The sequence below is a fragment of the Oncorhynchus tshawytscha genome, linkage group LG06, assembly GCF_018296145.1.
Source record: "Oncorhynchus tshawytscha isolate Ot180627B linkage group LG06, Otsh_v2.0, whole genome shotgun sequence".
Classification (NCBI taxonomy): Eukaryota; Metazoa; Chordata; class Actinopteri; order Salmoniformes; family Salmonidae; genus Oncorhynchus; species Oncorhynchus tshawytscha.
In genome coordinates, this window is record NC_056434.1 from 54,330,557 (window position 1) to 54,345,588 (window position 15,032).

At 40.8% G+C, this 15,032-nt stretch overlaps 1 protein-coding gene across 1 annotated transcript in view; it reads left to right on the top strand.

The window, feature by feature from the left end:
• Nucleotides 1-15,032, top strand: part of LOC112232479 (reelin-like) — a 288,334-nt gene that overhangs the window by 238,330 nt on the left and 34,972 nt on the right. Inside the window, exons 39-44 of the mRNA XM_042323405.1 lie at nucleotides 499-583; nucleotides 741-923; nucleotides 1,233-1,401; nucleotides 2,142-2,247; nucleotides 2,922-3,148; nucleotides 7,429-7,652. Of these exons, the coding sequence (XP_042179339.1) occupies nucleotides 499-583; nucleotides 741-923; nucleotides 1,233-1,401; nucleotides 2,142-2,247; nucleotides 2,922-3,148; nucleotides 7,429-7,652 (994 nt within the window). The remainder of the gene's footprint in view (nucleotides 1-498; nucleotides 584-740; nucleotides 924-1,232; nucleotides 1,402-2,141; nucleotides 2,248-2,921; nucleotides 3,149-7,428; nucleotides 7,653-15,032) is intronic.

A 15,032-nucleotide genomic window follows, 5' to 3' on the forward strand; every position in this document is an offset into this window, starting at 1 on the left:
TTACACGTGGTCTGCCACTGTGAGGACGATCAGCTGTCCGTCATGTCTCCCTGTAGCGCTGTCTTAGGTGTCTCACAGTTCGGACATTGTAATTTATTGCTCTGGCCATATCTGCTGTCCTCATTCCTCCTTGCAGCATGCCTAAGGCACGTTCACGCAGATGAGCAGGGACCCTGGGCATCTTTCTTTTGGTGTTTTTCAGAGTCAGTAGAAAGGTCTCTTTAGGTTCCTAAGTTTTCATAACTGTGACCTTAATTGCCTACCGTCTGTAAGCCTTCCGTGTCTTAATGACCGTTCCACAGGTGCATATTCATTAATTGTTTATGGTTCATTGAACAATCATGGGAAACAGTGTTTAAACCCTTTACAATGACGGTTTGTGAAGTTATTTTGATTTTTATGAATTATCTTTGAAAGACAGGGTCCTGAAAAAGGGAAGTTTCTTTTTTTGCTGAGTTTATGATCTTGATTTCTCTTTCCGTTTTGCTTGATTTGTAGGAAGGTCTGCGTATGTTGATGTCTAGGGACATGGACTGCACCAGCACTCTCTACATCCAGTTCTCCTTCAAGTTCATCACTAAGGGTAGGTCTCATTTTCACATAGAGTACATTCTGGCTATATCTGCTTACCATTTATGTCTGCAAAACTACTTTTAATCTTTACTTTGTGTCAGTGTTTTGTAGATATGTTATACTGTTAACTGTGTGTGGGTTGCGTTAACTCTGTGTTCTGTTCCCAGGTGTCCCAGAGCGCTCCCACTCGGTGCTACTACAGTACTCTGTGAACGGGGGGATCAGTTGGCTGTTGTTAGATGAGTTTTACTTCCCTACTTCCACCGACACGCTGTTCATCCACCTTGCTCTGCCCACCAATGCCCAGACCAACGCTACCCGCTTCAGGCTCTGGCAGCCCTACAACAGCGGTGAGTAGTGAACACACACAGTGAGTCTATGGTCCATTTATCTGCACAAGAAGTGTGTGCTTGTACACTCCACTTCATGGATTTTAAAGGAATGGACTGGTGTAAGGAAATGGTGGAAACTTCATCCAATCCAATGCTTTTAATGCAATGAGAGTGTACATTTTTGGGTGAAGAGTAGCGAATCGAATCACAACCAAAGACAAAGTTCAAATACACTCATACTTACAGTATACACACATCTCAAAATAATGACATACTGTATGAAGACACATTGTATGTCTGACTGGCTATATGTGTTCTGTCCTACAGGTAAAAAGGAGGAGGTGTGGGTGATTGATGACCTGATCATCGATGGCAGCTCGCTCAACAACCCTCCTGTAGTCTCTGACAGCTTCGAGGGCGGACCCCAGGATTACAACTGGCTCTTCTACCCAGGAGGCAACACTGGACTCTACTGCCCCTACCAGAAGAGTGGCCTGTGAGTAGACCTACTGGTTGTACAACCCTTTTAGTGCACTGTGAACACACTGAACCTTGTACCTACAATCCTTCATCTTTGTGTGCCTCTAAGATGTCAATTCAACATATGTGCTTCTATGCCACAATACAGTAAATTCAGGAAGTTAACTACCAATTTAGTTTACATATTCATAAAGGCCCAGTGCAGTCAAAAAATGTGATTTACCTGTGTTATATGTGTATTTCCACACTATGAGGTTGGAATAATACTTTGAAATTGTGAAAATTATGATAATGGCCATTTAGTATAAGATCTGCTTGAAAAGACAGACTGAAATTTGAGCCTGTTTTGGTGGGATGGAGTTTTGGCCTGACTGGTGACATCACCAGGCAGTAAATCAGAAAGACACTTCCAAACCTCTCTGCCAATAACAGCTAATTTTCAGTTTTCTCCTCCCCACTCGGATGACTCCCAAACAGTACTAGCAAAATTCTTACTTCAGAAATGTGTCTTTGCTAAGAAGCTATTTTTGTTAATTTTTGTCAATTTTAATTTAAATCAATCACGGTAAGTTACTTAATTGTTACCCAATATGTTTTTGATATTGAGATTTTGTTTTTGAAACGGCTGCATTGTCTCCTTTAACGTAACATTTCTGTTTAATTCCTGAATTGATTAAATTGAGTTGGACTTGATCCCAATCCTACTGTAAAGGACTGTAAGATAACAGACTTTGTCTAATGTATGTGTGTGTACAGGGAGGATGATGAGTCTGCCATGGTGTTTGTCTCCAGTGAGTTGGGAGAACATTCCATAACCACCAGAGACATTGATGTCAATGAAAACACCATCATACAGTTTGAGGTATGAAGAGAAAAGAGAGAACAGACTGATTGGTTGGGAAAACAGTGTGGGAAATAAAATCAGTGAAGTATAAGAGGAGAGGAATGGGGAAAGAGGAAAGCGGAACAGAGACAGAGAAATTGAGTTGGACAGAGAAATACTGACGGAAAAGATAAGAGGATAAAGAATGAGAAAATGTATCCTAATTTAAAAGTGGAGGTGCCAAAGGATTTTCATAAAGACAATGACTGATTTATATGAATGATTCATATTCATAACAAGTTATTATAATTACTATTCTCTGATACATATGAACGCGGGCTGTTTAAGGATCATAATTATTTTATAATAATTCATCACAATATAATTATATGAAATAGAAAACATAAACAGAAGTATATTGAATATCTAGAGTGGTCTTGTTGATGCAAACACACTAATACTAATAAGTGAGTAGTATATCAAATAACTACAGTAATCTTGCTGAAGCAAGAACATTAATTAATATATTACTGCATAATGTTCATAATTATACTATTAATACTTTATAATATAGCAACTAAGAATTTGATTGATATTATGTTTATAATTTAAACATTTTTCCTGTTTATATTTCCTGTGTTGTGTTTCAGATGTGATCTTTATAATGATAATGACAATAACATAGTAACAATGATTTATTCATTTGTTCTCAGATCAACGTAGGCTGTACGGCAGATTCTTCCTCCTCTAACCCAGTGAGACTGGAGTTCTCCAGGGACTTTGGGGCTACATGGCATCTCCTGGTGCCCCTGTGTTCGGGGGGCCCCCAGCCCTCATCCCTATGCTCCACAGAGCTGCACCCCGCCAGCGTCTACTACCCCGGGACAACACAGGGCTGGAGGAGGGAGATCATCCACTTTGGAAAGCTCAGACTTTGCGGGTGAGAGACTACGGGACATAGAAGAGAGCCTAACTAATACGAAAACCATCCAATTGAAACTTCTCAAATGGCCAGTTAACATATAGTAATCGGCCAAAATTCTCCCAACTTATTGTGAGAAGCTTGCGGAAAGCTACCCAAAACTTTTGGTCTAAGTTAACCAATTTAAAGGCAATGCTACCAAATACTAATTGAATACTAAAGGCTGCTCAGCAAGGAAGAAGCCACTGCTCCAAAACCTCCATAAAAAAGCCAGAATACAGTTTGCAACTGCAGATGGGGACAAAGATCGTACTATTTGGAGAAATGTCCTCTGGTCTGATGAAACAAAAATAGAACTGTTTGGCCATAATGACCATCGTTATGTTTGGAGAAAAAAGGGAGAGGCTTGCAAGCTGTAGAACACCATCCCAACCGTGAAGCACGGGGGTGGCAGCATCATGTTCTGGGGGTGCTTTGCTGCAGGATGGACTGGTCAACTTAATGTGCGAGCAAGGAGGCCTACAAACCTGATTCAGTTATATCAGCTCTGTCAGGAGGAATGGGCCAAAATTGTGGGAAGCTTGTGGAAGGCTACCCAAAACATTTGACCCAAGTTAAACAATTTAAAGGCAATGCTACCAAATACTAATTGAGTGTATGTTAACTTCTGACCCATAGGGAATGTGATAAAAGAAATAAAAGCTGAAATAAATCATTCTCTCTGCTATTATTCTGACATTTCATATTCTTTAAATGAAGTGGTGATCCTAACTGACCTAAGACAGGGAATTTCAGGAATTGTGAAAAACTGAGTTTAAATGTATTTGGCTAAGGTGTATGTAAACATCAGACTTCAAATGTATATACGGTCGTGGCCAAAAGTTTTGAGAATGACACAAATATTAATTTCCACAAAGTTTGCTGCTTCAAATCAAATCAAAGTTTATTTGTCATACAATACAACTTACAGGCTCTAACCAATAGTGCGAAAAAAAAGGTGTGTGTGTGTGTGTGTAGATAAGTAAAGAAATAAAACAACAGTAAAAAGACATTTGAAAATAAGAGTAGCAAGGCTAAAAACAGACACCGGTAAATCAGGCTTATTGAGGTAGTATGTACATGTAGGTATGGTTAAAGTGACTATGCATATATGATCAACAGAGATTAGCAGTAGCGTAAAAAGAGGGGTTGGCGGGTGGTGGGACACAATGCAGATAGCCCGGTTAGCCAATGTGCGGGAGCACTGGTCGGGCCAATTGAGGTAGTATGTACATGAATGTATAGTTAAAGTGACTATGCATATAAGATAAACAGAGAGTAGCAGCAGCGTAAAAGAGGGGTTGGGGGGGCACAATATGCAAATAGTCTGGGTAACCATTTGGTTACCTGTTCAGGAGTCTTATGGCTTGAGGGTAAAAACTGTTGAGAAGCCTTTTTGTCCTAGTCTTGGCACTCCGGTACCGCTTGCCTTGGGGTAGTTGAGAGAACAGTCTATGACTGGGGTGGCTGGGGTCTTTGACCATTTCTAGGGCCTTCCTCTGACACTGCCTGGTGTAGAGGTCCTGGATAGCAGGCAGCTTTGCCCCAGTGATGTACTGGGCCGTACGCACTACTCTCTGAAGTGCCTTGCGGTCGGAGGCTGAGCATATACCAGGCAGTGATGCAACCGTTCAGGATGCTCTCGATGTTGCAGCTGTAGAACCTTTTGAGGATCTCAGGACCCATGCCAAATCTTTTTAGTTTCCTGAGGGGGAATAGGCTTTGTTGTGCCCTCTTCACGACTGTCTTGGTGTGTTTGGACCATTCTCGTTTGTTCTTGATGTGGACAGCAAGGAACTTGAAGCTCTCAACCTACTCCACTACAGCCCCGTCGGTGAGAATGGGAGCGTGCTCGGTCCTTCTTTTCCTGTAGTCCACAATCATCTCCTTAGTCTTGGTTACTTTGAGGGATAGGTTGTTATTTTGGCACCACCCGGCCAGGTCTCTGACCTCCTCCCTATAGGCTGTCTCGTTGTTGTCGGTGATCAGGCCTGCCACTGTTGTGTCGTCTGCAAATATACAGATGGTGTTGGAGTCGTGCCTGGCCATACAGTCGTGGGTGAACAGGGAGTACAGGAGGGGACTGAGCACGCACCCGCCTTGGGAGCTCCAGAGTTGTGGATCAGTGTGGCAGATGTGTGGCTACCTAACCTCACCACCTGGGGGCGACCTGTCAGGAAGTCCAGGATCCAGTTGCAGAGGGAGGTGTTCAGTCTCAGATTCAGTGTCTTTAGATATTTTTGTCAGTTGTTACTATGGAATATTGAAGTATAATTACAAGCATTTCATAAGTGTCAAAGGCTTTTATTGACAATTACATGAAGTTGATGCACAGAGTCATATTTGCAGTGTTGACCCTCTTTTTCACGACCTCTGCAATCTGCCCTGCCATGCTGTCAATTAACTTCAGGGACACATCCTGACTGATGGCAGCCCATTCTTGCATAATCAATGCTTGGAGTTTGTCAGAATTTCTGGGTTTTGTTTGTCCACCAGCCTCTTGAGGATTGACCACAAGTCCCTCAATGGGATTAAGGTCTGGGGAGTTTCCTGGCCATGGACCCAAAATATCGATGTTTTGTTCCCCGAGCCTCTTAGTTATAACTTTTGCCTTATGGCAAGGTGCTCCACCATGCTGGAAAAGGCAATGTTTGTCACCAAACTGTTCCGGGATGGTTGGGAGAAGTTGCTCTCGGAGGATGTGTTGGTACCATTCTTTATTCATGGCTGTGTTCTTAGGCAAAATTGTGAGTGAGCCAACTCCCTTGGCTGACAGGCAACCCCACACATGAATGGTCTCAGGATGCTTTAATGTTGGCACGACACAGGACTGATGGTAGCGCTCACCTTGTCTTCTCCAGGACAACCTTTTTTCCGGATGCCCCAAACAATCGGAAAGGGGATTCATCAGAGAAAATGACTTTACCCCAGTCCTCAGCAGTCCAATCCCTGTACCTTTTGCAGAATATCAGTCTGTCCCTGATGTTTTTCCTGGAGAGAAGTGGCTTCTTTTCTGCCCATCTTGACACCAGGCCATCCTCCAAAAGTCTTTGCCTCACTGTGCGTGCAGATGCACTCACACCTGCCTGCTGCCATTCCTGAGCAAGCTCTGTACTGATCCCGCAGCTGAATCAACTTTAGGAGATGGTCCTGGCGCTTGCTGGACTTTTTTGGGCACCCTGAAGTGTTCTTCACAACAATTCAACCGCTCTCCTTGAAGTTCTTGATGATCCGATAATTGGTTGATTTATTTGCAATCTTACTGGCAGCAATATCCTTGCCTGTGAAGCCCTTTTTGTGCAAAGCAATGATGACGGCACGTGTTTCCTTGTAGGTTACCATGGCTGACAGAGGAAGAACAATGATTCCAAGCACCACCCTGTTTTGAAGCTTCCAGTCTGTTATTCGAACTCAATCAGCATGACAGAGTGATCTCCAGCCTTGTCCTCGTCAACACTCACACCTGTGTTAACGAGAGAATCACTGACATGATGTCAGCTGGTCCTTTTCTGACAGGCTGAAATGTAGGAGAAATCTTTTTGGGGGATTCAGTTCATTTGCATGGCAAAGAGGGACTTTGCAATTAATTGCAATTCATCTGATCACTCTTCATAACATTCTGGAATATATGCAAATTGTCATCATACAAACTGAGGCAGCAGACTCAGAATATTTGTGTCATTCTCAAAACTTTTGGCCACGTGTATGTATATGTAAATATATATTCACTGAGTGTACCAAACATGAGAAACACATTCCTAATATTAAGTTGAACAGCCATTATTTGTCAAAAGCATTCCACAGGGATGCTGGACCATGTTGACTCCAATGCTTCCCACATTTGTGTCAAGTTGGCTGTATGTCCTTTGGGTGGTGGACCATTCTTGATACACACAGGAAACTGTTGAGCGGGAAAAACCCAGCAGCGTTGCAGTTCCTGACACTCTCAAACCGGTGAACCTGGCACCTGCTACCATACCCTGTTCAAGGGCACTTAAATATTTGGTCTTTCCCATTCAGTCTCTGATTGGCAGAGAAACACAGTCCAACTTAAAACTTTTTTTTAAACCTGTCTCCTCCCCTTCATCTACACTGATTGAAGTGGATTTAATTAGTGACATCAATAAGGGATTATAGCTTTCACCTGGTTCATCTGGAAAGAGCAGGTGTTCCTAATGTTTTGTATACTCAGTGTATAGATCCCTTTCTCTCCATGTCTCTCTTCTTCATCATCTTCTTTTTCTTCTCTCTCCTCTCAGATCCATCCGGTTCCGTTGGTACCAGGGCTTCTACTCCAGCGGTTCATCCCCCCCTACCTGGGCTTTGGACAGTGTGTACATTGGCCCCCAGTGCCAGGACATGTGTAACGGACACGGGTCATGTGTGAGGGGTACCCAATGTGTGTGTGACTCGGGATACTCAGGACCAGACTGCTCCCAACCCGACACATCCAACCCTGACTTCCTCAAGGAAGACTTTGAAGGTAGGCAGTGGGTATAGAACTGGAAGATAGTGTATGGGTTCGGATAATGGCTACATTAACCCTGCCTGATCTTAACACTTACAATTAACCTAACCTTGCTGGTGGAATATACATTTCCTTGAATGTGCAAGAAAACACAGATTTCCGCATAAAAGCAGAGGGTGTGTGTGTGTGTGTGTGTGTGTGTGTGTGTGTGTGTGTGTGTGTGTGTGTGTGTGTGTGTGTGTGTGTGTGTGTGTGTGTGTGTGTGTGTGTGTGTGTGTGTGTGTGTGTGTGTGTGTGTGTGTGTGTGAGAGAGAGAGTGAGACTAGTAGACAGTCACTGTATCTGTGCTGTTCAAACACAGTGTTCAGATATTGTGTTTAGCCATCAATACTGATATTGATCAGATGATCTTTTGAGAACTGGATGGATGTGATTAATACACTTGTGGTAGAAAGGGCTCCTAAGTGTGACAAAATACGTTGTTGTGCGACCAGGAGTTTTATTTTGGCAGCACATAATAATTGTTGTAATGATAAGGGTTCGCTGTACCATTGTTTCTGAGTGCCCTAGAGAAACAATCAGGCACAGATTCATTAGCGTCATGGTTACACCATTACTGCAGCGAAAACGGCTTGTTTTTAACCCCACCAGGTCAAAGGATCTGACCCATATTACCTGCTCAACATTTGTATCTGGGACCACATTTTACATTTATAAACTGCTTGCACAGTTCAGTCATGTTACCTCATTGTGTGGGACTTCTTCATCCCACTCCCACCCACACATGCAGCTTTTCATACCGCACTGGATTCCCACTTGCAAGAACTGGTTCCAAACCCGCGCAGTCCTGCATTTTAGCATGTGAAGCAGCTCACTTGCCAGCCAGGTCCCAGCAATTTTGGGCCCTGTAGGCAATATCAAAGTGCTCAAAAACACCCTATGAACTAGTTTAAATTACCAGATGTTCCCATGTAGACCAATATATGAATATATCGTATTACTGGGATATATCAACAACTAAGGTAGACGTAGTTTGTAGCGAGAAGAGTTGGAGAGGCTTGCACTTTCACCTGACCTACATTTTATAGCCTTCTTTTTAGGAGTGGGACGATTTTCAGATGGAGACAAATATGGGTGATCAATATTTATTTATAGGAAACGTAGTAAACTACAGCCTGATCATATTTAGGATGTACATTTCCTTGGAATGATAACCGCCCTGTGCTTCCCCTGCCCATGCAGGCTTTAGCCTACTCTATTTAATTGAGACCACAAACGTACCTGATCTTGCACATGTGGCTACAATGGGAAAGTAATTCCGCTTTGAAAGTTGATGAACTTGTAAACTAATTTTTTAGAAAACCGTCTTTCAATGTTTTGGTACTACTATTGGAGAGCCCTTCTTTGTCTACACCCGTTCAGCATTGTTCACACCCTCTTAAGCCTTAGCCCCATCCATCTCTTTAAGGGTTGATCCAACCGTTCTGTACTAACATGCCAGCTACTTCCAGATATCTAAGAGAGAGAGAACAGCTCACTGAACATTACTTGCCCTATCGCTCTGTGGTTTCACGTTCAGAGCGCACAATGGACGCTCTGGCCAATAAGTAGGATTGTTCCGAAAGCTCTGACCTCAACTACAGTCAAGCACCCAACTAACTGGCTAATATGGCTAGCTACTTCCAGAAACATAATGAGAGAATACCCCACTCTGACCATTTTACTCCCCCTAGCAGAACTGGTTAAGACATGCAGCTAACTAGCTAAACAATGGACCATAATCACAACTCATGACGTTGCTACCCTGCATGAATCTGCAGGTAGCTAACCACCAGGTTCTATGGCTATAACTAGTCAAACAAATGTGTCTGAGATACAAAGAATAAGATCATACACATAACGTTAGCTAGCGACCCAGCCAGCTAATGTTAGCTAGCTAACAGTACATTTGAATTTAAACCACTTTCTGTCTCCTGTCTGATGTCATGCTTGGTTGCCTTAGTTTGACGATGTTATCCAGACTGGTGTTTTCTCCTTCTCTTTAGCTATCATACTCCAATTCCACTGATTTCAAAACTCGCTCCTCCAGAAAACAGAGATCATGCACACAACTTTAGCTACCGAGCCAGCCAGCTAATGTTAGCTAGCTAATAATACACTTTAACTTGACATTAGGTTTATGCAGTTTTACTACCCTATATATATTTTTTAAAGACGTGTTCGACGCTATTACCTAAACATACTGGCCAGCTCCAATTGACAGATGCGTGCTTTATGGTAGACCAATCCAAACTCATCTCTTGGTATGTCCAGCCCATTCATTATTTCAGCCAATCATGGCTAGCAGGATAGCTGTGATAGGAGAAAACAGATGGCTCAACAACATTGTAGTTACTCCACAATAATAACCTGACAGAGTGAAAATAAGGAAGCCTGTATAAAATAAAAATCTATTACAAAACATATCCTGTTTGCAACAAGTCACTAAAGTAATACTGCAAAAAATGTGGAAAAACAATAAATTTTTTGTCCTGAATACAAAGTGTTGTCTTTGAGGTAAATCCAAATGAACACATTACTGAGTACCACTCTCCATATTTCCAAGCATAGTGGTGGCTGCATCATGTTGTGGGTATGCTTGTAATCATTGAAGACTGGGGAGTTTTTCAGAAGAAAAAAGACAGAATTGCGCTAAGCACAGGGAAAATCCTAGAGGAAAACCTGGTTCAGTGTGCCTTCCACCAGACACTGGGAGATGACTTCACCTTTTAGCAGGACAATAACCTAAAACACAACGCCAAATCTACACAGGAGTTGCTTACCAAGAAAACAGTGAATGTTCCTGAGTGGCCAAGTAACAGTTTTGACTTAAATCGGCTTGAAAATCTATGGAAAACCTGAAAATGGTTGTATCGCAATGATTAACAACCAATTTGACAGAGCTTGAAGAATTTTGAATAGTATACTGGGAAAATTATGTACAATCCAGGTGTGGAAAACTCTTAGAGACTTACCCAGATTGTAACTGCTGCTAAAGGTGATTCTAACATGTATTGACTCAGGGGTTGAATACTTACCTAACCAATACATATTTTTATTTCACTTTTACGTTACACAGTATTTTCTGTAGATCATTGACAAAAACGGACAATTAAATATATATTTAATCCCACTTTGTAACACAACAAAACATAAAGACATTTTCCAAGAAGGCACTGTAAATCTCATAATTTGATGTTTTGATAGTTTGGTTTCCCAAGAGACTCCATAGGCCAGCATAGCTGACCTAAATTGTAAATATAGAAAGACGGAGTGGCCTCGTAATGTGTATGTATCTTTCAAATATTAGAATGTTTTCAAACCATTACTATCCATGATATCGGTGCGGGTACGGACTCCACAGGACCATTGGGGGGGATGCAAAAGGTCGCCATCCTGATCGCTAGGCATTATTGTGAAATATTGGAGCATGGGCATGCCATTTTGATTCCCAGTAATAGGACAATTTTCTTTTGCAATAATAGGACCAAACGGACCAATATCCGTTTGGTACGGATATTCCGATATCTTTCCCTTTTTGTAAATGTGTTAATTTTATCCGGGATTGTTTACCTTGCAATATACATGTTTTAACCGCACTGTGTATGGTATCCCAGTAGCCAGAAAGGGGAGCCATTGGAAGCATTGAACTACAGAAATTCAGCCGTGGAAATATATTCATTTTAATAACAGATATTTTGCCGGTTAAAGCAACTGGCAAAGTACTGAGGTCGGATTGAATTGATTTGAGCGTTCTGTTGAAGTTTCTGGAAATGGTTTTATCTAAAGAAGGAAATATATCTACTCACAAATATTTAAAACGGGTAACGATTGGGATACAATAAATAGAGATAGAATCCTCCAACAGGTTCTTGAGAGGCAGTTGGGCTGATTTGGTTAGATTCATTTTATAACTTGAGATGAAGCTGAATGTATAATTGATCTTCAATGTGATTGTGATACATTATCTAGATGTAGTAAAATATTGTCTGCGTATAATGAGATTAAGTGATCAGTAGATTTGAGAGAAATTTGTGTTATTTCCTTAAACCTCTTATGGATAGGGAGACGCTAGCGTCTCAAGTGGCCAATAGCCTCGGGAAATGCATAGCGCCAAATTCAAATAAAACGCGATAAAACTCAAACTTTCATTAAATCACACATGCAGAGTACTCAATTAAAGCTACACTCGTTGTGAATCCAGCCAACATGTCAGATTTAAAAAATGCTTTTCGGCGAAAGCATGAGAAGCTATTATCTGATAGCATGCACCCCCCTGAACGAGTTGTAAACAAAAGAATTAGCGTAGCCAGCGCTACACAAAACGCTGGAAATAAAATATAAAACATGCATTACCTTTGACGAGCTTCTTTGTTGGCATTCCAATATGTCCCATAAACATCACAATTGGTCCTTTTTATAAATTAATTCCGTCCATGTATACCCAAAATGTCCATTTATAAAGCAAGTTTGATCCGGAACAAAACAGCTTTCCAAAACACAACGTCACTACAAAACATTTCAAAAGTTTCCTATAAACTTTAACAAAATATTTCAAACTACTTTTGTAATACAACTTTAGGTATTTTTAAACGTTAATAATCGATCAAATTGTAGACGGGGCAATCTGTATTCGATAGAGAAAGTAAACAAAACATGCACCATTTTCCCTCTTGCGTAACTATCAACAGTGTAACATTGTTCCAGGATGTGCCTCTTCTTCGTTTCACCAATGATTAACTTCAACCCAATTCCAAAGACTGGTGACATCCTGTGGAAGTCGTAGGAACTGTAAAATGGTCGCTATCAAATTTCCCTTGGCAAAGACAACTGGGGGAACGGTCAGAGGAAAAAAATTATAATTCTGAACAGTTTTTTCTCTGGGTTTTGCCTGCTACATAAGTTCTGTTATAGTCACAGATATGATTGAACCAGTTTTAGAAACTTCAGAGTGTTTTCTATCCACACCTACTAATCATATGCATATAATATATTCCTGGCATGTAGTAGCAGGAAGTTGAAATTGTGCACGCTATTTATCCAAAAGTGGAAATGCTGCCCCTATCCTTTAAGAGGTTAAATTGAAGAATTTCCAGGGCTAGGAGTTCCATGGACAATGAGAATAGCAGAGGCAAAATTGGATCACCTTGTCTGCTGCTTCCAGTGATTCTTAATGGAGCAGAGCAGATATTGCCTGTTATAACTATGGTTGAGGGGTTGGAATATAATATTTTAGTCATATTAATGAAATTGGAGACAATTCCCACATGTTCCAAGACAGATCAGTGATATGACCATTTGAATCTATTAGGGAATCTAGAATCTAGAATCTATTATTACCATTTAATCTATTAATAATCTATTATAAGCTTTTTCTTCATCGAGAGATAATACAGCCCAAGGAGCTGTTGTTTCTAATGACGCATCTGTATAAGATATGTAATGGTCGACGGAGGTCATCCGAAGAAAAAAGCTTTTTAACAAACCTGCTTTGGTCCGTCTAGATCTATTTGGGTAAGTAAGTCTCGAGACGGCAAGACAACATTTTGGGAAACAGTTTAATATCTGTGTAGGGGGCGAGAGTGAAAACACTGGGTGGCATCCTTACTTAAAGAAAATTAAAAGCTAAATGAGTGCCTTTCTCCCAAATTAACCTTTATGAACAGCTGTATTAATAATCAGAGCAACAGTGGAACTAATTGATTCCAACATTTTAAATAAACCTCAGGAGGAATTACTGTCCCATTGAGGTAATTTGTCTTTATCCAATGTCTTTATCCAATAATAGCAGAGAATGATTTATTTCAGCTTTTATTTCTTTCATCACATTCCCAGTGGGTCAGAAGTTTACATATCAGGCTGTAGTCTATCCAATGCCTTTTTGAGTTCATTGAGAGAGATTTGGTCTCCTCTGTTGAGAGGAGGAGTTCTTAATTTTTTGGTGTGGCTTGATGTGGATTTACAATGAGGTGTACAGTTCTTTGTACTGTATGAAATTGGAGACAATTGCTTAATTAATTTGGGTTCTGATAATAATTTGCCTGTTTCAGCTTCAATAGTTGCTATACTTTTTGAATTTTTGAATTTAACCTTTATTTAACTAGGCAAGTCAGTTAAAAACAAATTCTTATTTACAACGATGGCCAAACCCGGACGACGCTGGGCCTATTGTGCGCCACCCTATGGGACTCCCACTCACAGCCGGATGTGATACAGCCTGGATTTGAACCAGGGACTGTAGTGACGTCTCTTGCACTGAGATGCAGAGCCTTAGACCGCTGCCCCACTCGAGAGCTAATTGATAATTACTGCGTAGAATGTTGGCCAGTAAACGACTGGGACAATTACCATGGAAGAAATGGTTGAGTCTTACTCAATGGATGGTAAATTCTGCTTTCTGTCTAATTAATAAATGAAGTTCTGTCTTGACTTTGGAAAGAGTAATAGCTACCTGGTCTGAAAAATGTGTTTGATGGGAACACTAACACAGTTAACATCGACTGACTTTGTATTGATCATCATGAATTTATTTATTTGATTTTCAAATCGATCACAGAATGTAGGATTTTGTAATAATGAACAGTTGAAATGCCATCTTTTGACACTTAGGAGATTCTGACATTTTAAGTTGGCAGTAGTAAGCGTGGTGGTCAGACAAGCTTATTTTGTTGATTTTCTACTTTCTTGATTAACCTGTTGCGTCGAGCAATCCCGTATCCGGGAGCGTAATTATAGCCTCAAGCTCATTACCATAACGCAACGTTAACTATTCATGAAAATCGCAAATGAAATGAAATAAATATATTGGCTCACAAGCTTAGCCTTTTGTTAACAACACTGTCATCTCAGATTTTCAAAATATGCTTTTCAACCATAGCTACACAAGCATTTGTGTAAGAGTATTGATAGCTAGCACAGCATTAAGCCTAGCATTCAGCAGGCAACATTTTCACAAAAACAAGAAAGGCATTCAAATAAAATAATTTACCTTTGAAGAACTTCGGATGTTTTCAATGAGGAGACTCTCAGTTAGATAGCAAATGTTCAGTTTTTCCAAAAAGATTATTTGTGTAGGAGAAATCGCTCCGTTTTGTTCATCACGTGTGGCTAAGAAAAAAAAACTAAAATTCAGTCATTACAATGCCAACTTTTTTCCAAATTAACTCCATAATATCGACAGAAACATGGCAAACGTTGTTTAGAATCAATCCTCGAGGTGTTTTTCACATATCTATTCGATGATAAGTCATTCGTGGCTGTTTGGTTTCTCCTCTGTGACAAATGGTAAAATACACGCAGCTGGAGATTGCGCAATAATTGCAACGGAGGACACCAAGCGGGGCAACTGGTAAATGT